Here is a 22801-nt window from a genome sequence, read left to right on the forward strand (position 1 = left end):
GTCAGAATAACCATCACAGTTTTTTCATATTCGTTACAATCTAACAATATTACAATGTATGTTTTACAGATTTCTAGCCAAGTATGATTCATTTCAGTCAACTGATCACAAGTCACAGCTTTCACCACAGTATTCAATAAAAACAAAAAAGATCTCTACTCTACACTAACCTTCATATTTTCTGGGACAAGGAAACAAAAAAAAGAATGGTACAAGGATACAAACATAATGCTCACCACAAAAATCTTAGCTCCCATGTTATTGTTAATGGTGAGAGGTTATTCTTTTTGGGGGGTATATTTTTATATCCTATTTAACTTTCTTCATCATTATTTTTGATTACCATTCTTATATCCATTCTTGTTCATTAAAAGTTATTTCATAGTGAAACAATACAAATCACCATTCACTTCCTATTCTGCAAAACAATCTTAAACCCAACCAAAACCAACTGGAAATGTGTCTACCAAATTTGTAATCATTATGTGCTAGGAATATGGGAAAAAATATTAAACATTGACTACTTTTATGCACTATAAGTAAATTTGTGCACATTAAAATTTACTTCTGACACTTACTTATTGGTGGGTGGGATTATGAGTATAGTTTTGTAATGATAAAAAACTAATACTTATTTACATAAACATCTGAAATAAGGCTACCTGATTAAAACATTTCTAAAAATTGCCAATCAATATAAATCTACTACCACTGTGATCATGTTATTTTTGCAAAGCCAATTCGATTCTGAGCTTGGAAATCTAATGTTTGTAAGCGAACATTATTTTTAAGATAAACATTTTCTGTTTTCTTTAACTTTACTGGCATTGCTGATGTATGCACAGATCAAATACATACAGATGTAATATAATTAATACACCCAATTCTGCACTTTTACTGATTTAATCAACATTTGAACTACGGCAGATGTAATTAATATTACGAAAGTATGAAACATTTATATCATTGCTATGTCTGTAGAGCCTTATCTGAAAATCCAGTCATATCAAGTGAGTCTGAAACCCAGTTATGATATTGCTTGGAAGATCTGACGTCATGTTTTCGCCTCATTTGAATACATCCAATGATATTTCTTTTTTCATATTTTCACTTCTCGCTCCAATTTGAATGTTTACTCCTCATTACCAGTCATTCCCAGATTCAGCAAGCAATGGTTCAGTTAGCTTGACCATGCCCCCTACTGTGGGTCTCCCATTTGTAGCACATTTTGCACATGAGTGCCCCTGACAATCCCTGCAGCAAACAAAGATCAACATTTACAGGTAAGTAGCTAACCAACTATGAACGTTAGAGATTGTCTAGCTAACGGTATGATGGTGAAGCAGTGATATACCAGGAGTGTGTGCCAAAAGCTTTCTATCCCAAGAGACATATTTAGACATTTTGTAGGCAAGTCGAAGAATTAGGTTGTCCAATGTTTCAGGTTGGAAGGAATGAGGAGATTTCTGTGACATTAGATTATTATCTCTGTCAGTCTAGGGGCTTAATGATTTTTCATAAAACCTTTCTCATTTTACAACACCACCATTCATGATGTCTACATGGAATGCCAACCACTTAACTCAAGCTGGACAGTGTTTCACTATGGACCCACAAATTGATGAATGAAACAAGATAGAAATATGTCTGCTAATATTCAGTAGCTAGGCTATGATTAAGACTAGGATACATGTAGCCTTATTGCGTGAGCGCAATATCTGGAGATGTAACAGACTTCCAATTTTCAAGTAAACTGACAAATAGTTACTTGTGTAATTAACTGTAGTTTTGTTTGCCTTTTGTTTTCATAGTTTGTCATGCAATTGTATTTCTGTGCATTGTGCACGCGAAGCACAAGCTTTGAAAATATTGGCTCTAGTCGTGGATGTTTCTCAACACTATTCCAGTTATGTCTGCTTGTAAAACAAACAGACATTTTCTCTTTTTTGGAAAGGGCTCAAAACACCCAGGGCTGTAACCACAGAAGCTCGGGCAACTTTAGGAAGTAAAACTGTCATGTCAGACTTGCATCTGGAATCACAACTGTCTTAGTTATCGGGTGGCTAAATTCCATGTCATTCACTCCCTCATCTGTGTTGTGGTGGCACATGCATAGGGCAGCAATAAAGGCTCTGAGCGGTTGGTATTGGGCAAACATCTCTGCTGTGCCACAGCTCTGCCAGCGTTGTTGAATCTCCTTAATGTTCTAACTCTGTTGTTTTGGGTCTTCCCACCCTTACGCTTACCATCTGGAGTCCAAGGAACCGCTACTTCTGAGTCTGTACTCATAATACATATGCACATTTAGAGGCAAAAACTTCCACAGAGTTGACTCATTTACCAGAGAACACATTTTCACTTTCATACCATTGTTATAATTTAACTTATCGGCCTCTAGAAATGTATTAATATACCTACTGAACCAGATAGCAAGTTTAATAGCTGGCTACAATGGTTGACCTTCTTAACCAAACAAAAACTGTCTAGGTTAGCTAACCAAACCATAATCCTAGCTTGCTCTAATTCAATAATGCTTGTAAAGTGTGCTTTTAAATTAGCAGTTAAAAATAACTTCATAGCCTGATGTAATTCTATAGTCCATATAACCTGTGCATTAAAGGGAAAGAATGCACATTCTAGATTGTCCTTCATGCCAGTCAGATAAAAGGATTCAACAATAACATGGTGTGTGGAAAGCATTTCATTACAGGTAAGACATTTAACTTTTTGGTATAATTTGCAAATCCACTCCCTCCTTGCATGTTATAGTCTGTTGGACAAAGCAACCAATTTGACAGCAGCCCCTCCAACGCCAGGTGGTGCTGAGCCAACTTGCTTTGTGGCCCGGTTTGCATGCTGCAACTCCTGGCTACAATGACACAGCTTAACTGGAAGGAAGTAACTTCGCCACTGAGCCGTTTGGGAGCCCCTGGCACCTTCTACTTTCTTAAAAGTTGTGTCACGAAAAAGGTAAAGGTTTTTTGCTGTGAACAAATGGTGTAACACAGTCATCCTAGGTAAGTGTAAAACGATGTACATTTATACTTTTCACAATAGGACATTATCCTTCTCTGGCCTACCAGAGAAGCATTATGACCAGGTGGTTAATTCCATTTCATCCTGAAAACAACACATTTTCACACAAACCCGATGACTGCCAAGGTACAATAAAATACTTTCTCATACCTCAACTTGTGTTCTACAAAAAAACGAAAATAGATTTTATAAATACCATTTGTCTGTGAAAATATATAGATTACCAATTGTGTTACAAAATCGAAAAAAAACATACAAAACTATGTCTTAAAAACTAGATTATTTAAAGCAAGCTCATTGTCTGTCCCAGAGCGGCCGCTGAAGCAGAGTGTGGTGGTTGTGTCGTAGCGTGCGCAGCTCTGTGAGTCTCCCAAGCAAACGAGCAAATCGCTGGACCCCCTGAGGGCCCTGAGCTCCACAGCGGGCTCTGCACACCCTAGACAGCAGCTCCAGGATCAGCTCCTGTAAGCTCTCTACACAAACCACTGCCCGCAGTGACACTTCATCTGCTAAAATAAACAGATGACAGAACAACATAGTGTTGATGAGTAGGTCCTCAATATTTGGCCAGGCTGGATGAGTTATTCAGACCCTTTTCAAGGGAAAATAATTGTGCCTTTTCATATGGGACTGTGTAATAAGTTGAGAGGTAGTCACCTGAGCATAACAGTGCTGTGGCAGTGAGCAGGGCATATTCAGCCTCGGTCACTCCCAATGCTGCCATGCTGTGGAAGAAGTTTAGCACTGGCCCTAACAGGTCTTCAATGACACCTGCACACAGAAAACAGAAGAGCTAAGACAACATTAAAGGATACACACTTTAAAGACTTTAGAACTTTTATCACATGTATGTTTTCATTCATAATCCTTTTACAGGCACACTTCCCGCTTGCGCACCAAAACCCCCCCACAGTATTACATCACAGTGTAGATGAAAGGAGCGCAATATCTGAAAATACATTTAGTCGTCTTTTGTTTAATTTCATTAAGACTCCATGTTGTACCGATCACGCTACGAGTCATTTGTATATGATATACACAGCTGTCCTTGACTGATGGAGCTACCGGATGTCATTCAGTGATGTTCCTATCAGCAGACGTAGAAAAATGGACATGGTGTCAAACGTTTCCCTCTTTCTAAAAGACTACAACTTCTGAGGACATTTCTTCCTGCTCTGCCATGTTCCCTCCCCCTATCCTTCACTCAGGTTTTCTAAACATCATTCATGCGGTAGACTAAATACTGCTAGCAAGTTAACTTTAGAATAAGCAACACAATGGCGTGTCATCATGATTTGAAGGATTGATTTACATGTTGATCTTACATGGTGATACTGAACCAAACATGAACTGGAGTAGGCGACTGTACAATGGATTTCAAAGACTGAGGACGTTGGATGAATTGTGATTTTCCTGCCTTGTGAAACACATTCAAATATGTATTGTAGAATGTATTTACTAACTGCATTTGGTTTAACAGGACCAAAGCGGCAAATATGTAAGTTCATTCTGTTCATTCTGTCTTTTTGGTTATGAAACAGTGGTTGTGTGAATTTTCTGCTTATTTTGTCTAGAAGCTAACTATTTTGATCTGTGGCTGGCATTCTACTGTAAAAAAAATAAAGCCTACACTTTAGCTAAAATCAATTGCTTATAAAATCATGTCTGTGGGATTCTACTATTGAGATTGATGGTTAGTAATCTACTGTAAAACGTAAAACCAACTCTATTTACATATAGCTAGTTACTGTCATTATAAAGGCAAATTATTTGAGCATTGTTTATTGAAAACCATGCCTGTGGAATTAACTACTGAGATCTCTGGTCAGCATTCTACTGTAATGTATAAACAAAAGTGAAAGCAATTACTTTGCTGCATTCAAGCTACTGAACATTCAGTACAACAAACGGTGCTGTCCTTCATAGAACAAGATTTAGTGGAAAGTTTTTCATTATTGAGATCTGTCTCCAGTGTTTTTTTTTTTTTAACATGGTTACCTTGCTGTTATTCAGGCAGCAAATTGTGACATTCTTCAAAGAACAGCCAGATTTGGTGGAGAGATGCATGAATTTGTATCTCTGCTAGAAAACTACTACATGTCACCGCAAATGTATAGAATTGGTTTGAGAAAAGGAAATGATCAGTGGAAACAGTTGATTCTACTGGTAAATGTGTTAATGTTATTGTTTGTTGGTCTTTATTTGCCCCTAAAGGCAATTTCTTTTGCAACTTGCAGTAAAATAGAATACACGATAATAAAAACACAAGGCTGAGTACAAAAACCCAACAACACTAGACAATGGACATAAAAAGTAGCTAAACCTATCACTATGGTTTATTAAGAAAATGTATTGCAGAAGGAATAAATGAAGATTTGAACCTATTGGATTTAAACTGAGGCATCTGGTATCTGTGTGCTGAAGGAAGAATAGGAAATTCATCAAATAAGGGGTGTTGGGAGTCTGTCAGAATGGACCGCGCCATGCGTGTGATCAGGTGGGTCAGGCTCGTTAAGGTAATGCCAATAATCTTACTGCTCTGCTTCACAATGTTGATTAGACTGTTCCTATTTTTTACATTGAGGTTACCAAAACAGCAGACCATATTAAAAGGTTAAAATCGATTCAATAAATGAGTGATAGAAGCAAGTCATCAGCGTCTTGTCCACCCTGAAGCTGCAGAGGTTCCTAAGGAAGAGGCACTGATTTCCCTTAGCACAAACAGCATCCACGTTTGCTTTGAATTTTATTAACTAGCTAGTAAAGTACCCAGATATTTGTATGGGTCAATGATCTCCACCAGCTCACCTTTAATCACAGTCTGCTTAGGTATCAGGGAGTTCCTAATGAAATTGATGATCATATCTTTAGTTTTACTGATATTAAGCTCTAGGAAGGAGCAGCTACACCATCTAGTAAAGTCCTCCATGACCAGGCCATGGTTATCTTCCTCATCCATTAAAAAAGATATATGAGTATGTGCTGTTTACCAGTGAAATATGTTACTTAGGGGTACATTACTGGTACCAAGCAAACAAAAAGCAAAAAACCACTTCTGCATTGAATTGTAATGATCACAGCCAGACATAGAGCACCATGATCAACATTGGTGTTCCAAAAATATCAAGTGTCTTCCTGCCAATATCCAGCAACTTCGCACAGCCATTGAAGAGGAGTGGACCAACATTCCACAAGCCACAACAACCGGATCAACTCTATGCGAAGGAGATGTGTTGCACTGCATGAGGCAAATTGTGGTCACACCAGATACTGACTTGTTTTCGGACCCCCCCGGACCCGTCCAATATAGTGAAACTGCACATTTCAGAGTGGCCTTTTATTGTGGCCAGCCTAAGGCACACCTGTGAAATAATCATGCTGTCTAATCAGCATCTTGATATGCCACACCTGTGAGGTGGATGGATTATTTCGGCAATGGAGAAGTGCTCACTAACACAGATTTAGACTGATTTGTGAAAAATATTTGAGAGAAATAGGCCTTTTGTGTACATAGAGAAAGTCTTAGATCTTTGAGTTCAGCTCATGATAAATGGGGGCAAACCAAAAGTGTTGTGTTTATAATTTTGTTCAGTGTATAAACAGACCATACAGAGGAAGCAGATTCTACTGTGAATTTCTAATTCATTAGAAATTAGTACATTAAGTAGTTGTGCTAGGGTTAAAGGCTCCTATAAGTTAGTTAGCTGACTATTTAGCAATTTTCAGATTCGCTGGACTAGTATTTTTTAACGCACTGCAATGCTTTTGTACATTGTGTAAAGCTTCTGTTTGTATTACCTTAAGCCCTTCATTGTCATGGTGGAAATGGACACTGTGATGTGGTATATGATGTATCTAAACAGATAAGGCGGGGTGCCTTACCTGAGTGTACAGGGTTAGGCCCATTGTGAAAGTTTTCTGTAGACTCCAAGGTCTTCAACCAATGATGAATTGAGATGTTGAAAGGTGCTTGTAAAATGAAAGTAAATGCAAAATAACAATGAATTCTCTGGCATAATAGGTCTGGTTTCAGTACCTTTCTCTGTGCCTTCCTTTTTGATATAAGCTGAAATTATGCCATGCCAAATGAACCAGACACCCACAATGGTGGTGTACGTACCTGTGCTAGAGGTGGCTGGGTTCTGGGTGAACTGCTGTGCAGACAGCAAAAACATGACTTCCACAGAGGAACTAGAAAGAAGGGTGTTCTGGTCTGAGCAGTTCAGGAGTTCAAAGCCTACATAGAAACCAGACTCTGGATTAGTTTACACTGCAGGAGTTCAGAAGTAGAGGGACCACAAAGGAAAAACAGGGCTGATTTTTATCTAAAAACATATTTTTGGTTAAAGTGAAGTTTGTTACGCTTACCATGTATTTGTTTTCCATTTCATCATCTTTCGACTTAGTGCAGAAGAAGAAAGGAGAAGAAGCTGATGCATGAGATGCTGCTCAACTCACCAGGTACACATTTGGCGAACTGCAGCAGCCTCTGAGAGGGCGGGGAGGCCGTGTCTGCCCCATTCTCTGTACAAGTCCACTCAAACACCTGCTGAAAGAAATGACCTGCGTGAGATCTCAGTGACATGAAGCCAGCTGACAACACAACTTAAACATCTCATATCCACAGACCATTTTAATCACTGACTTACCCTACAGTGTGCAGTGTCTTGCAACCTGTACTGCCGATGAGCCTCCACCATCCTGTCCAGCACATGTTTCTGTTCTCTTGACAGATTTGTAGATGCCACCTGCCACAGACAAACGTGCATTGCACACAGATCAGCTGTTTTCTGAGTCAAAATACAGTTCTAACACATATTTGGAATATACACCGATCAGCCATAACATTAAGACCACCTGCCTAATATTGTGTAGGTCCCCCTTTTGCCACCAAAACAGCCCTGACCCGTCAAGGCATGGACTCCACTAGACCTATGAAGGTGTGCTGTGGTATCTGGCACCAAGACATTAGCAGCATATCCTGTAAGCTGCGAGGTGGGGCCTCAGGTCGGACTTGTTTGTCCAGCACATCCCACAGATGCTCGATTGAATTGATATCTGGGGAATTTGGAGGCCAAGTCAACACCTTGAACTCGTTGTTGTGTTCCTCAAACAATTCCTGAATAATTTTTTCTTTGTGGCAGTGTGCATTATCCTGCTGAAAGAGGCCAATGATATCAGGGAATACCGTTGCCATGAAATGGTGCACATGGCCTGCAACAATGCTTAGTTGGGTGGTACATGTCAAAGTAACATCCACATGAATGTCAGGACCCAAGGTTTCCCAGCAGAACATTGCCCAAAGCATCACACTGCCTCAGCCGGTTTGCTTCCTTCCCACAGTGCATCTTGGTGCCATGTGTTCTCCAGGTAAGCGACACGCACCCGGCCATCCATGTGATGTAAAGGGAAACATGATTCATCAGACGAGGCTACCCTCTTCCATTGCTCAGTGGTCCAGTTCTGATGCTCACGTGCCCATTGTAGGCACTTTCGGTAGTGGACAGTGGTCAGCATGGGCACGCAACAAACTGCGATGCACTGTGTGTTCTGACACCTTTCTATCAGTACCAGCATTAACCTTTCCAGCAATTTGAGCTACAGTAGCCTCCACTATTGGATTGGCCCACACGGACCAGCCTTCGCTCCCCACGTGCATTAGTAAGACTTGACTGCCCATGACCCTGTTGCGGGTTCACTGCTTTTCCTTCCTTGGACCACTTTTGATAGGTACTGACCACTGCAGACGGGGAACCACGGGGAACCACAAATGGGCTGCAGTTTTGGAGATGCTCTGACCCAGTTGTCTAGTCATCCCGATTTGGCCCTCGTCAAAGCTTGCCCATTTTTCCTGCTTCTAACACATCAACTTTAAGGTGCCATGATGACGAGATAATCAATGTTATTCTCTTCACCTGTCAGTGGTCATAATGTTATGGCTGATCGGTGTAAGCGGTGTTCGCAATTCTGTGCACCACTGTATGAATTCAAGCGTGACACACTACTATTACAAGGCCATCCTAAAGACCAATGCATCCCAAAGAATTTGATCCAAGACAACACAACAGATTGTCAGAAAATGCGATCTGTTCACCAAAACAATTATCTAGGCATTCTCACAGAACAGTCCAAGAATGTATACAATAACTAAAATACATATATCTGGGAATTAGCCCCTATGACCCAAGGAAAATTAACTTGGCGTTTGAAGGAAAAAAAATGCAAAAATATATGACAAATAATGTCATCTTGGAATATCTTTCAAAAACAGCAAGCAAAAAGAGTGAATGAAGAGTGAATAATGTACTTGTCTAGGAAGCCTGCTGGTGGAACTGATGCTTCTGCCCTCAACGGTCTCCTCCACCACAGACCCTCTTCTGTGCTTGGCACCTTTCCTCAGCCTCTTAGACTGGCACTGCACCTCCGTCAGCAGACCTGGCAATATAACTTCTTCTGTCAGACTCATAGGCAAATCATATACTGTATTAAAAAATAAAAGAACACCTAACAGTTTAGCAGGGACTGTGAAGAGATAAACACATTATAATGCATGGTGTACTTTATTTTTTATGTAGAGATTGTTCTATTACACTACATATTGTATTATTGTTTAAGAACATTTATTGCGGTGTATTTGAATTCTGTTTCAACCAAAGGAAGAGTAACTGCTGCCTAGGCAGGGATGCTAGCAAACATGAAATAATAAACATATCTCATTCTCCTGTGAGATTAGCCAGTTTCCTTACCCACAGTTGATTCTAAAACGCATACAAATACTGTTTATTTAGGAGTACAAAGGACATACATATGCTTTCCTATTAATAATAGTAAATTATGAAAGTGTATTACTTTAACTTGTAAGTTGTTAATGTTTGCAAGGAATTTAATAATTGGAGATATGGTCACTGGTCAAGATTCTTGACCTTATTATTTTGTCTCCCCTTAAGATATCAATATTGCTTTCATTTCAATGTAGTTACAAATACCTACTGTCATTGTGATATGGAATGTTCTTCCCTTACATTCTGCCAGCATGCCGACAGCACGACATTTCCGCAGACGGCAGTCCTGGCACTTCCTCCGCATGTACATGTCCATCTCACAGCCTCCACCGCTTTTACACCGATACACTGCCTTCTTTGTCACACTCCTTCGGAAGAAACCTGAAACACGGCAGCTTATTACTGACAGAGATGATGACATTGCGATAGTTAGGTTCTGTTTCAATTCAAGTTAAATCAGATATGATTTCATTGCCCTTTCAATTCAAAGCCAGTATTTATCCAGATATCAGGCTTGGTATAAAATAAAAAATAAATATACAGGCTGACCCCCCCAAATGTTGCTGTAAATATGATTTTATGCACTGCCTCCCCTACCTTTGCAGCCTTCACAGGTGAGGGCATTGTAGTGGTAGCCAGATGCTTTATCTCCACACACAACACACAACTCATCCTGGCCCCTGACCCTCCCTCCAGGGCCCAGCCTGGTCCTCTTGACCAATGGCAGGCCTTCTACACCATCGCCCTTTACCAAGCCTCCACAGTTGGGCTCCTGGACAGGCTCGCTGGGAGCCTCCAGGCAGTGGGAGCTATAAGGGTGGGTGTAGTGTGGGTGGCAGGAATGGGAGGATGGGGGTCCATAGACAGAGAATGGAACGTTGACAGGACTGTACTGTTGCTGGCTGAAGGCTAGGCTCTGTAGGTCTGGCTCCTGGAAAGGGTAGCTCAAAGGGTCCCCAAGCACATCTGTGTGATTGCGATGAGGAAGCAACACAAAATGAACACATTTCAGTGTTTTGCTCAGGGTTACATCTATTACATCTCTCACATGAGAGATCTGGGAATGTCTAGTGGCTGGCCTAGAGGTTCCACCAAGACATTACTAAATGGCCTAGAGGTTCCACCAAGACATATTACTAAATAGAGTTTTTGACCAAAGCCAGAGTCACACTGGTTTCAAGTCAAAGTGCATCATAAGAATTTGATCCTTGTCCAGTATCTTACGTGATTCATGCATGACAATGTATTTTATTGGTCCTGTGGGACATAATAAAAAAAGGTCAGAGCAAGACCTTGTGAACAAGTTTGGACTGTGGAAACAGGATGCAGCTGAGAGGTTACTGCGTCAATCTAGATTTTAGTACATATGTAGAGTTTAAACCAGTTTTTTTATTACAATTTATATTAGTGTTTCACTTAATGTCTTATTAGTAAATTTTCCACATAGGACATGTATTGTCACTGGCAGCTTTTCTGAAGTCCATCTGAATTACAACCCTGTTTCCAAAAAAGTTGGGCCGCTATGTAAGATGTAAAGAAAAACAGAATGCAATGATGTGCAAATCATTTAAACCCCATATTCAATAGAAAATAGTACAAAGACAACATATCAAATGTTGAAACTGAGAAATGTTATTGTTGTTATTATTGCTTGGACAGGGTCAACAAAAGTTGTGTAATGCTAAATAAATAAACAACCCAGTGGAACATCTCACAAATAATTAGGTGAATTGGCAACAGGTCAGCAACATGATTGGGTATAAAAATAGCATCCCAGAGAGGGTGAGTCTTTCAGAAGTAAAAATGGGGAGAGGTTTACACTGTGAAGGACTGCAACAATTTAAGAATAATGTTTCTCAACATAACATTGCAATGAGTTTGGGGATCTGATCAACTACAATACATAATATCATTAAAAGATTCAGAGAATCAGGAGAAATCTCTGCACAGGGACAAGGTCAAAAACCAATATTGGATGGCAGAAAACCAATATTGGATGGCCATGACCTTTGGGCCCTCAGGCGGCACTGCATTAAAAACAGACATGATTCTTCAGTGAACATCACTGCATGGGCTCAGGAACACTTCCAAAAAACATTGTCTGTGAACATAGTATGTCACTGCATTCACAAATGCAAGTTATAACTATACCATGCAAAGAAGAAACCATGTAAAAACAAGATCCAGAAACGTCGCCACCTTTTCTGTACCTAAGCTCATTTAAGATTAACTGAGAAATTCCTTCAGACTAAAGAGGAGAGGGACCATTCGGCTTGTTATCAGTGCACAGTTTAAAAGACAGCATCCATGATGGTATGGGGGTGAATTAGTGCACATGGCATGGGTGACTTATGCATCTATGAAAGCACCATTAATGCTGAACAATATATACAGGTTTTGGAGCAACATATGCTGCCATCCATATGATGTATTTTTCAGGGAAGGCCATGCTTATTTCAGCAAGACAATGCCAAATCACATTCTGCACATATTACAACAGCATGGCTCTGGAGTAAAAGAGTCCAGGCACTAAACTAGCCTGGGATAAATTATTCGCAAATAATTGCATTCTGGTTTTTTTTGCATTTCATGCATCGTCCCAACTTTTTTGGAAATAGGGTTGAATTAAGAAAATAGCTGGTCAAAGATCAGAAATTACTTGTCTGGAGTAGTTAAAAGACGAGCAATGCCCAATAATGACAAAGCAAAAACAAATGTTCTCCCATTCTTCCAAGTTTTCTTTCAGACTGGATGGGGAACATCGGTGAACTGCGATCTTCTAGTCTCTCCACAGATATTCAATCAGAATCAAGTTCAGGCTTTAGCTGGGCCACTCAAGGACATTCACATACTTTTCCCAAAGCTACTCCAGCATTTGCTTGATTGTTTGCTTTGGGTCATTGTCTTGCTGATAGATGAATCTACGCCCCAGTCTAATGTCTGGTGCACTCTGGATCAGGTTTTCCTCAAAGACTTCTCTGAATTTTGCACTGTTCATCCTTCCTTATACCAGTCCTTACCCACAGCATGATGCTCCCACCACCACACTTCACTGTAAGGATGATATTAGCCAGGTGACATTGGTGTCTAGTTTAGCGAGACATAACGCTTGGCATTCAGACGTAATAATAAAATTTTGGGGTCTCATTAGACAAGAGAATATTATCCCTCATGCTCTCAAAGTTCTTCTGGGGGCATGTCATAGGCTTTTTGCTCTAGGGTGGCTTCTGCCATGTTTCACTTTCAATAAATTTGATAACATTTTTAAAAATGGGTTTTCACTTTGATTATGGGGTTTTGTGTGTAGGTTGTATATTTATATTTAATCAATTATAAATGAACATTACAACACAACAGAAATATGGAGAAATACAACACAATGCTTTCTGAAGGTGCTGCATTTAATCCTATTCGATAATGGAAAGGAAGAACATTTTTGAAAAACTGACCCCTGGTGTCGTTTTTTCCAATCATGTGCCAACAAGCATTAAAACTTGATTGCAAATTCCAAAACCCATGAAGGATCCTTTCTAAACCTGAACATTCACAACAACCCTCATTAAACCCTCTTTTCTAGAATATTGGCTCTCTATTCTTCTATCTACCGTATTCACTCTCTATCACTACTTTCCCCACTCTTCGTCTCTCCTCCACATCTCCCAGATGTTTCCTGTCCTTCCAAGAATGATGTCTAGCACTGAGCTTGTGTGACAAGGTTGTCTTAAGCTTTGTTTGTAAACTGTTTCAGCACTGTGTAAACACCAGGGCCTCCCCGTGTTTACCAGCAGCATAACCAGCAGCATAAAACCCGGCATCCCACTGCTGGCTTGTGTAGAAAGCTAAGCTAGGTTGGTCCTGGTCAGTCCATGCATTGGAGGCTAGATGCTGCTGGAAGTAGTGTTGGATGGCCAATAAGGTCACTCTTCCCTTGGGTCTTAAGATAGAATCCCAATGTCTCAGCCCAGTGAAGGGGGAAATTGCCCTGCGTAGGTTGTTAAATAGGTGTCCTGACACTCTGCGGTCACAAAAATCCCATGATGCTTGTGTTAATCCCAGAGTCCTGTCTCATTTCCTAACCAGGCTCTATTCTTATTTTTCCATCTAATCAACAAGCATGGAACACAGAACCCTGAAAAAAGCAACACACAAACTAAAGCAGAACAAAGAAACCATAAACATGTGGAACACAGACGTAAACCATTACATTTTGATTCACTTAGGTCAGCGGTCCTGTGATTTTACGTTAACTGTACCACCTGTTGAATACCCCCTGGAGTACCCCCTCTTGTGCATTTTATCATTAAGTCTATGGTGTCATGTCTTCTCATGTCCACCATGGTGTCCAAGTACCCCTAGTTGGGAACCTCTGGAACTTCTAAGGTCATCACCATAAAATAACAGGGTATGGTTCTGGATAAATGGTGTTTAGATCAGCAGCGCACCATACAACTGCAGACAATGTGCAGTATAACCCCTAAAACAATCGGTCTAGAATATTTCAGTATTACAGACACAGTCCAGATAAAAAGTGTTGCTCACCATAGTACTGTAGGGGCTCTGTAATGCCATATCCATCAGGGAGGTAACCATCAGTACACATGGTCATGTCGGATTCGCACCACTCTCTCATCTGGACAGATCTTACACAGTCAGTGGTCCAGGAATCGTTTCTAAATCTGAGACACAGGCATAGAAAGGGAACCAGACATCTGAGAAGTCTGCATCCATGCAATCTCTTATATCTCAGAGGATGAAAGATCTCATATTTCCTGGCTGTTATATCGTTGCCTATTTTAAGCTTTTGTGATGCAAAACTAAAGGTTACAGTCTGTGGAAGTGCAATGGATTCCCGCTCTTCTGGGAGGCATCAAGGGAGAGACGACAAGGGACAGCAGGGACAGTGTGTCCTGGATGAATGTTCAGAGTGCTCCTCTCATAAGGGGGTCTGTCCCTGGTGGGGAGCTAAAGTTTGATCTGAATGGCTGAATCGAACCTAAGCAAAAATAACTTGGGACTAAGTAAAGGCTGTGTGTGCTTTCATGCACAGGTTTGTGCATGTTTGTCTGTTGTTTGCATAAGTGTGTATGTCAGAAGACATGAGTGTGTGCTTATGAGTGTGCGTATATTTCTGGATGTGTCTAAGAGTGAATTAAAACGTGCATGGATATGTGGTGTTTTTTGGGCCTGTGTTGTAAGACTGTGTCTGACAGATAGCTCATCTGAGCCCCCAGGGAGTGTTTACTCTGACTCTGTTTGCCACTGCTCTATTTGTGCTGCAGTTAATATTTGACTCTAGGCAGATCTACAGTAGAATTTGGGAGACTCCGTCCCCCTCCAGAGTGCATTGGGTCGATTAGAGCCCTGGCAAGAGACAGAGACCCTAGATTGCCTAATGGGGTTTGACATGCAGCATGATTCTGTGGAACTAATGGTGTCCATCCCACCCTGACCCCATTCCTCAACTGTCTCATTACACTGGCCTTCGAGTGAACCAAGCAGACCAACAAGCAGCATTCAATTTAATTAGTCTTAATCTCACTGAGCATCTATGCTTAGCAAGCAGTATGAATGAGAAGGAAAACAGAATTGGGATGCATACATTATGTGCACAACACTATTTAGTTGCAGGTGTTGTACCTTAACTCAATCACTGTTGTTGCTGACAATGTTCCTGTGTTGCAGGAAATTTAAATTAGCCTGGTGAGCTTTGCTGAGTATTATTGGATTGAACTGCAAAGTGAAGTGGAAGACATTGAGAGGACTCTAGGGGAATAGAGTGAGATTTAGCATCTGATCAGGTTCATACTGTAGAGTTTGGAGAAATTGCCTAAGGTGGTCAAGCGGTCTAGAGACTTTTATAGACTGGAATACTTTTATCTAGATGAATGGCATTTGGGGACAAATCTGGGTCAGAGACACATTTTTAAGTGTAAATCTAAATTGTCAAACAATACCTTCCTAAGGTTCCGCGGCACGATTCCTTGACAGATTCTCCTTTCAGCTGATGTATGAAGTCTGGTCCTGCACCATGTATGAACAGGATCAGGAAAAAAAAGAACATGTTGTTGGGAAGCAACTAAAAACCTCTCACACTGGCACCAAACCATTCTCAAACCACAAGCAGCAGCACTTGTTTGAAAGCGAGTATCCAGTCCATTTACCAGGTAATAACATTGTCAATGAGTTAATAGGCCTTCTATGTCAGTGCTTTCGCCAAAGTATTGCATGTATGTGTTTTAGCCTGACAATGCAGCGAGCTGCCTCCAGTGAAGGTATACTGCTACAGCGAGGGTTTGAATCTTACCTACTGCTCCATCACTGAAAATGCACTTCTCTATCTTCTTCCTGTCCAACAAAGAATAACCTGTAAGAAAAATTATGGAAAACATTTGATGCTCAAAACAGACCCTATTGACTGTTCACCTCCGGTCACTACATATTTCTCTCTATAGCGCCCAAATAAAGCAACCTCACATTAACATTATGTAAACTTTGGGTTTATCTAATCTCACTGCATCTAATACAGAGGAACAACTTCTAAGATTATTGAGAGAAATCATTAATATGTGTACAGTTACATTAGTCAAACCGAACACATCGCTGACTGTTTGAAACAGAGCACAATAACAAAGAGATGTGAGCGATTGTGGCTGCTCATTTATTAATTTCCCCATAATATGAAGTGATGGGGACAATTTCCTGAAGTGTATGCGGGCATGGGTCTTGTATTGTTGTCTCACTGTTGCTTAAATGGCCTAAGCAAGTTGCAGGTCCCCAAGGAAATTGTTTTGGAGGACAAGATGGTGTGTGGGCTTAATATAATTTTGATTCACTTCACTCAGTAATTGGACTGAAGGCAGTAAGCACACTATAAATCTTTCTCTTTTTTCGTTAGCACGTCTCCCCAGCGTAGCTCTTTATGTTTGCTTGACTCAGATAGCACAGTGTTTACTGATTCAAACAGGAAACTGACGCTTAGATTAGAGTGGCCTTGCAGGGGGGGCCCGGGGAATGGATTTGTGAGTAAAGTCCAGTGCTAATGTTGTATACCTCTACGTATGTATGTGTATATTATACACATACACATATACATACAGCTCTGGAAATATTTTATTTCTTTCCTTTCCAAAAAAAGTTGAAAAGGAACGTTTTGAGTGAGGAACAGAAGCGTAAGATTTGCAGTGGTCTCTTAATTTTAACCCTTCTGTTCCTCACTCAAAACCTTCCTTTCCAACTTTTTTGGAAAGGAAAGAAAAAGGTGCAGTGGTCTCTTTATTTTTTCCAGGGCTGTACACTTTTTTTTACAGAAGGATATGATAACATTGTTGTGAAATGTACAAAAGGAACAAATAAATTCCTGTTTGGTACACATACATTTTATCGCCATAACATGAACCAAACAGTTTATCGCCTGTAACAAAAATACATTCAGAACATACAAAAGTGGAAGTACTTGATTATTGCTTATCTAAATTTAGGCTAATGTTGCTGTTTTTGAATGCACAAGCAATTCCATTACAGTACATGCAGGTTTCAAACCTATTTCCCTATCAAATAGATCCCACAGAATCAAGATATTCCTCCTTACATACTATAAATTCAAGTTTAACAACTCAATTTCCATATCCAATACTTGTTTCTAATAGAGCAATCATAAAAATGTACGGCTTGGATTGTCAGGAGTGAACAAAACACTGGCTTGACACTGTGGCAATTGTTTTATTCATTTTTTTAAGACTGAGTGTAACCAGTAAATGTATCTAACCAATTAAAGTTCTGACTTGCTTGCATTACTAAGATATGAAAAGAATAATAAACATTTATTTAAAAAAATACTCAGTGGTTATTAAATCATTACAGATATCATTAATACTTAAATGGAAATTATTGCCATTCAAAAGCATGCCGTTAAAACTTCTAAATCTAAGATTCTTTGTCAGGCAGTAAGATGAGCTGTGGCTCCTTCGCATCTAATCTATCAGGTAGCAAGTTACTCTGAAGTAGAACACAGCTGAGCTTCCTTACATTGAAAATACGTGTTTTGTAGTGGCTGGGTGGAACATTATGGTAAAACAAATAAAACAAATATTTCCAAATATAGTCCACATTAGAATAGTGGTTTATACAATAGATTATAGTGAAATTACAGTCAAGAATTTATTGATCTACTGTTTATCGAGTAAATATGTAAAAAAAAGTTGGATAAACTCACCAGTGGTGGTCTTCTTCCTCGGGTGTTGACTCTTCTGATAGCCTCTTGATTTTTCCTCCCCTTACATTTGAAATGTTGACTGCAGTCCAGCCTCTTACATCCTACGCTTGCCAAACGTGCACATGCACTAGTACACACACACACACACACACAATACACAAAATAGTTGTACACAAATTTTGCATATGTATTTATGCAATTAGTTGGATGTTAGCATAGTGTACAAGGATATTGACTGTGAAATGAATGATGTAATGTTTTCTCAAACATGATCAATAGTTTATAAAAGAGCATAAATGCCGGTCAAGAAATGTGTGTACTACCATCTCGGGTTACAATAGACAAACCTCACGATTCAGCTCAAATGAAATCACATTTTAACAGAACTTTTCAGAGGAGGTGCACCCCGACTTCATGAGGTGAAATATTACGCAGAGTTGATATCTCCGTCAATTAATTGCATTGTGTATGGCATAGAGGAATGAAGTAGGTGGAGCACTGTGAAGTGGAGGGGAATGTGGGTGTTATGGTACGAGTCTTGGTCCTGCAGTGAGAGAGCAGGCTCATTAAGACATTCCCAGCATTGTGTGTTTATAAACAGCCTCTTGTTCATCTCTGTGATGGATGACAGCTCGCTATCGCTGGCTCTTCCTGCTCCCTTCGTAAGAAGCCCTAGTACTGCCTAGGAACACAACCAGTTTGCCACTGTTTCACAACCAACAACAACCCCACACACTCCTACTCACTGTATGAGATCAGCCCCCCAACACAGTTAATCTCCTCATTGAACCCATGATAGTTTTGTTCTGACCTTTTCCTCCTCTCTGGGTGGGCTCTCAATTTCTGTTATATATGTGTGTGTGAGAGAGAACGTGTGTGTGAGAGGGTTTCCCAGGGTCAGAATTCCATTGCTTGTTTTTTGTTCACTAACATGACAGTAACAATAATTCCACTAATGAAGAGAAAAAAACATGTCTGTCACTTTCAGGAATATTAGCGTCAAGTGTCAGGTTTATTAGCATCCTGCTCATCTACTGGAAAGGTCAGAGGTCAGGACAAGGGCTTGTTGCCATGTGATATAATAAATGTAGGTTCAGTGTACACAGGTTATTGCCAAGGTTAAAATGGAAAAATGTGGTGAAGCATATAACAATAAAGATTTTCATATCTTAATTTGATAAAAATGTTGCTTTATTCCAATAGAATAACATGAATTGCACTGAGAAAGTGTATGAAGGAAAACAAAAATATACTGCACAAGCCAATGAGCCGTCTTTGGAGAAAATGTGAACTTCAAACCCAGCAATTGACATTTATCACATAAAATGTATATACTATGTACCACAATCAATTGGTGTTCCCCAATTTTGTGTTTCTCTGCGAAAGAACATTCGTAAAGTAATTTCACAGTTCAATCAAATCGCTTTAGTGAGCCGAGAACAATGTAAAACTGAGAATGCACGTCATTATTCCCTTTCAATATAAAAATGCTGCTCAAACTTTAAAACATATTGAATGGACTGGAATATTGTAGTTCTATTTAACTTTCTGGTAACTTTTAGACAAAAACATTTGAACTTTGAATAAAGTTATTCATTTGCATAATTTCCATTTATTACCACCAACTTGTAATATCTCTACATCTGTTCAGAACATGTTTAGAATATCCCAAGGTAACATTCATAAAAGTTTATTTAATTTAATAACATACATTTGCATAATTAGCATTAAGTACCCTTCTTAAGTACCCAATTTGTATTTCTTAAACGGTTCAAGCCAGAGACCAAACCAACTTAGTTTTTCATTAGGCTATGCCAACAATCCTCATATGTGTATTGAATTTTAAAAACTTAAAAAATTATACATATGCAATATTAATATCAATTAACCCTGAAATAGTAAATGCTGAACTGTTCAAGCTAGAGACCAACCTAACTTTGGTAAATATAGAAAATCCCATCAACATTTTTCTTTCTCTTCTTATCCTTTTTAAAACAGTTTTCACCGTTTAAAATAGCAATTCAAGCTTAAAAATACATTTCTAATCACCTGCTATGGTGCCCTTCTATTCATCTATTATAGTTATTATAAATAAACAAATATATATATATATATATATATATATATATATATATATATATACACATATATGGATGGATGGATGGATAGACTTTATAACATCATTGCTTTTTATTATAATTTTTTCATTGACTTAAATGGGAGACTATCATTACTATTTTATTTACAATTATCTCAAGTTGAAAATGTTATGATTTATAGCTATACAAATGGGTATGTGTTCGCAATTTGCATAAATTAACCCCAAAACAGTATTTTCAGAACCGTTCTAGCTAGAGGCCAAACCAACTTTGTTTTACATGTTATGTCTATCCTGGCTTAAAATACTCAAAGTGTATCGACTATGACAATATACATTTCCACACATTTACATAATTAGTATTGATGAACAATAAAACAGTAAATGTTCAACTGATCAAACTAGAGACAAATCAAAACTTGTTTCTCCATTGCTACTTTCAAAGACAAAATTAGTAAAACATTTACTGACTACTGTTACTGCTTCATTTGATGTGCCAGTTCAATGTAATTCTGTCATGTTTTCCTGTTGTCTTTTCCTATGTTAAACATGTTGGTGTCTTGCTGTATTGTTTTTATATGATATGTTGCCAGGTCAATGCTTTCATCATGACTTTTGGATTTTAAAAATAGCATGTACGTTTTACTTGCATTCAGCACCAGCCTACTTGCATTCAGCACCAGCCTAAGTCAACAACAGAATCATGTAGCAATTAAAATCTGACTGTGGCAGTGCAAAAGCTTGAGCAAGGGATGATTGTGTGCTGTACAGCACTGTCATCAGCATAAAAAGGAAAATGACAGTTTTTCAAGGAGTTACAGATATCATCTATGTAAAGAGTGAACTATAAAGGACCCTGGATCAAACCTTGTGGAACTCCTTTGTTTACAGCAACAAAATTAGTTTAAACTCCATCTGTAAATGTAGCCTGCGATGTATCACTGAGATCATTTTGAAACCTCACCTATAACCAATATCAGTAGGGTCAGTCTTTTATTAAAAGAGAATGATCAACTATATCAAAGACCATGGACAGCTACATTTAAAAAAAAAATACAAAATTCTCATCCAAAGCTTTGACACTATCATTTACAATGTGGTTGCTGTAATAGTACTGTGCCCAGGTCTAAAACTAGACTGATACTTGTTTAGTATGCAGTTGTCAGTTTGAAGAGCTCAGCTGTACATTTACAAATGACTCCAGAATTTTTACAAGACAGTTTAGAGGTAGGCCGATAATTATTAAGACTGCCTATAGCTAGCAGGGATCATGGACTTCCTTTTCTGTGAAGACACTTAGTGAGAACCCTTGACTAAAATGAGAGTCCTCCTGGAAAATTACTCAATTTCAATTTTTTTGTCTCTCATTTATACAACACTTGGAGGTTTTCTCAAAGACTGCCTGCTGCAATAAAGTGATAGGTGAAAGCATAAGCAATGGCATTCTTGTCAGTTATGAGTCCAGTGTCCAAAGCGAACTGTTTTAGCAGTGGTATGCATACTGATCTTTAGTGTTTTACTGCTTTCCAGGATTCCCATAACAATCAGTTAGTTTAATCAGATAGTAGTCAGATTTGGCTTCTGTTCCTCACCTTAGTGTATAGAACGTGCTTATCCGCAAAGAAATGAAAAACAATAGAGGTTCTCTGACTCCAGCTCTACTTCAGGGATAATGGAAATACAGTTAAGATTAACATGGCAAATATTTTGGGATGTCTCTAACATACATTGGGGCGGTGATCACTGACACCTAGTGGAAATACTCCAATAGCCCTGCATTCATCAGGTGAATTTGTGGGAATAAAATAAATTAACATGGACGTAACAGGCGTCTTAAGATCAGGCCTTGTTGGCTTAGTGATTAATTGCATGAGATTTACCTCAGTACAGAAGTCATTAACACTGTCTGGGTCCAGGGAAGCACAATCCAGGTTAAAATCCCCTAAAATAATGATTTCTGTTTAACTAAAAGTGGCAGATAATTCAGTTAAATGGCTAAACAAATTATTTTTAGCAGAATGTTGGCAATTAATAACTATAGCTGTAATATAACGTTTTTTTTAACCTAATGTAAGACTTAAGGCAAGCAGTTAAAATTGACTAGGAAAGTCACTCTCATAGAAATTTGAATTTTAGAAGAGACTGAGAGGTGGTGTTTTGCCTAAGTGACAATACAGGACCCTTTTCCTATCTGCCCTGAATATATTGTAACTACCTAGCTCAATTTCGGCATCATTTATCCTCTGGTATAACCAGGTTTATTTAGCATTAAATGTAAAAAAAAAAAATCTAAGGAAATTCAGAGTGGTTGTAAATCAGTGGGTGGGTTTTGTGTGTCCAAATGTTGTGTGAGTTTGGGGATGTAGTGGCCTCATAGAAAGTCGATCTGTCCTAAAGCTGGTTAAGTAACCTTTAACTTTTACCTATCAGTAGACATGGACGTCACTGGAGAAAGTTTCAGGAAATAAAATTGACACATATTTGGGGGCAAAATAATATTATATAAATATGATTGCCTACTGAGCTCAATAAAATTCTTAATTTTGTGAATTATTTATTAACATCTGGATGTTGTCATTCCATCTGCATTAAGGCCTTATTATTACCATGATTTCATCTAAAAACTTTAAATGAGTGACCCGTTAAATTAGTTCCTGAAAATTAAGCAAACAA

General features: G+C 39.0%; 1 protein-coding gene across 7 annotated transcripts; it reads right to left on the minus strand.

The window, feature by feature from the left end:
• Window positions 1-18: 18 nt before the first annotated feature.
• nr1h5 (nuclear receptor subfamily 1, group H, member 5) lies at window positions 19-18472 on the minus strand. 7 transcript variants are annotated; one of them, XM_020051860.2, is made up of 14 exons: window positions 18378-18472; window positions 18031-18157; window positions 16123-16182; window positions 15773-15839; window positions 14358-14494; window positions 10416-10784; window positions 10059-10199; window positions 9344-9471; window positions 7686-7784; window positions 7495-7582; window positions 7157-7273; window positions 6919-7005; window positions 3694-3807; window positions 19-3545 (listed from the first exon to the last, which is right to left on the minus strand). In XM_020051860.2, exons 5-14 carry the CDS (start codon window positions 14446-14448, stop codon window positions 3331-3333), a joined length of 1449 nt encoding a protein of 482 aa, XP_019907419.2. In that variant the 5' UTR covers window positions 14449-14494; window positions 15773-15839; window positions 16123-16182; window positions 18031-18157; window positions 18378-18472; the 3' UTR covers window positions 19-3330. The 7 variants fall into 7 exon arrangements, with proteins under 7 accessions (XP_019907419.2, XP_010897063.2, XP_019907422.2 ...); XM_010898761.3 differs by having other exon boundaries at window positions 18354-18449; XM_020051863.2 differs by having other exon boundaries at window positions 19-3542; window positions 18031-18452.
• Window positions 18473-22801: the final 4329 nt, after the last annotated feature.

This window comes from Esox lucius, chromosome 12, assembly GCF_011004845.1.
Source record: "Esox lucius isolate fEsoLuc1 chromosome 12, fEsoLuc1.pri, whole genome shotgun sequence".
NCBI lineage: Eukaryota > Metazoa > Chordata > Actinopteri > Esociformes > Esocidae > Esox > Esox lucius.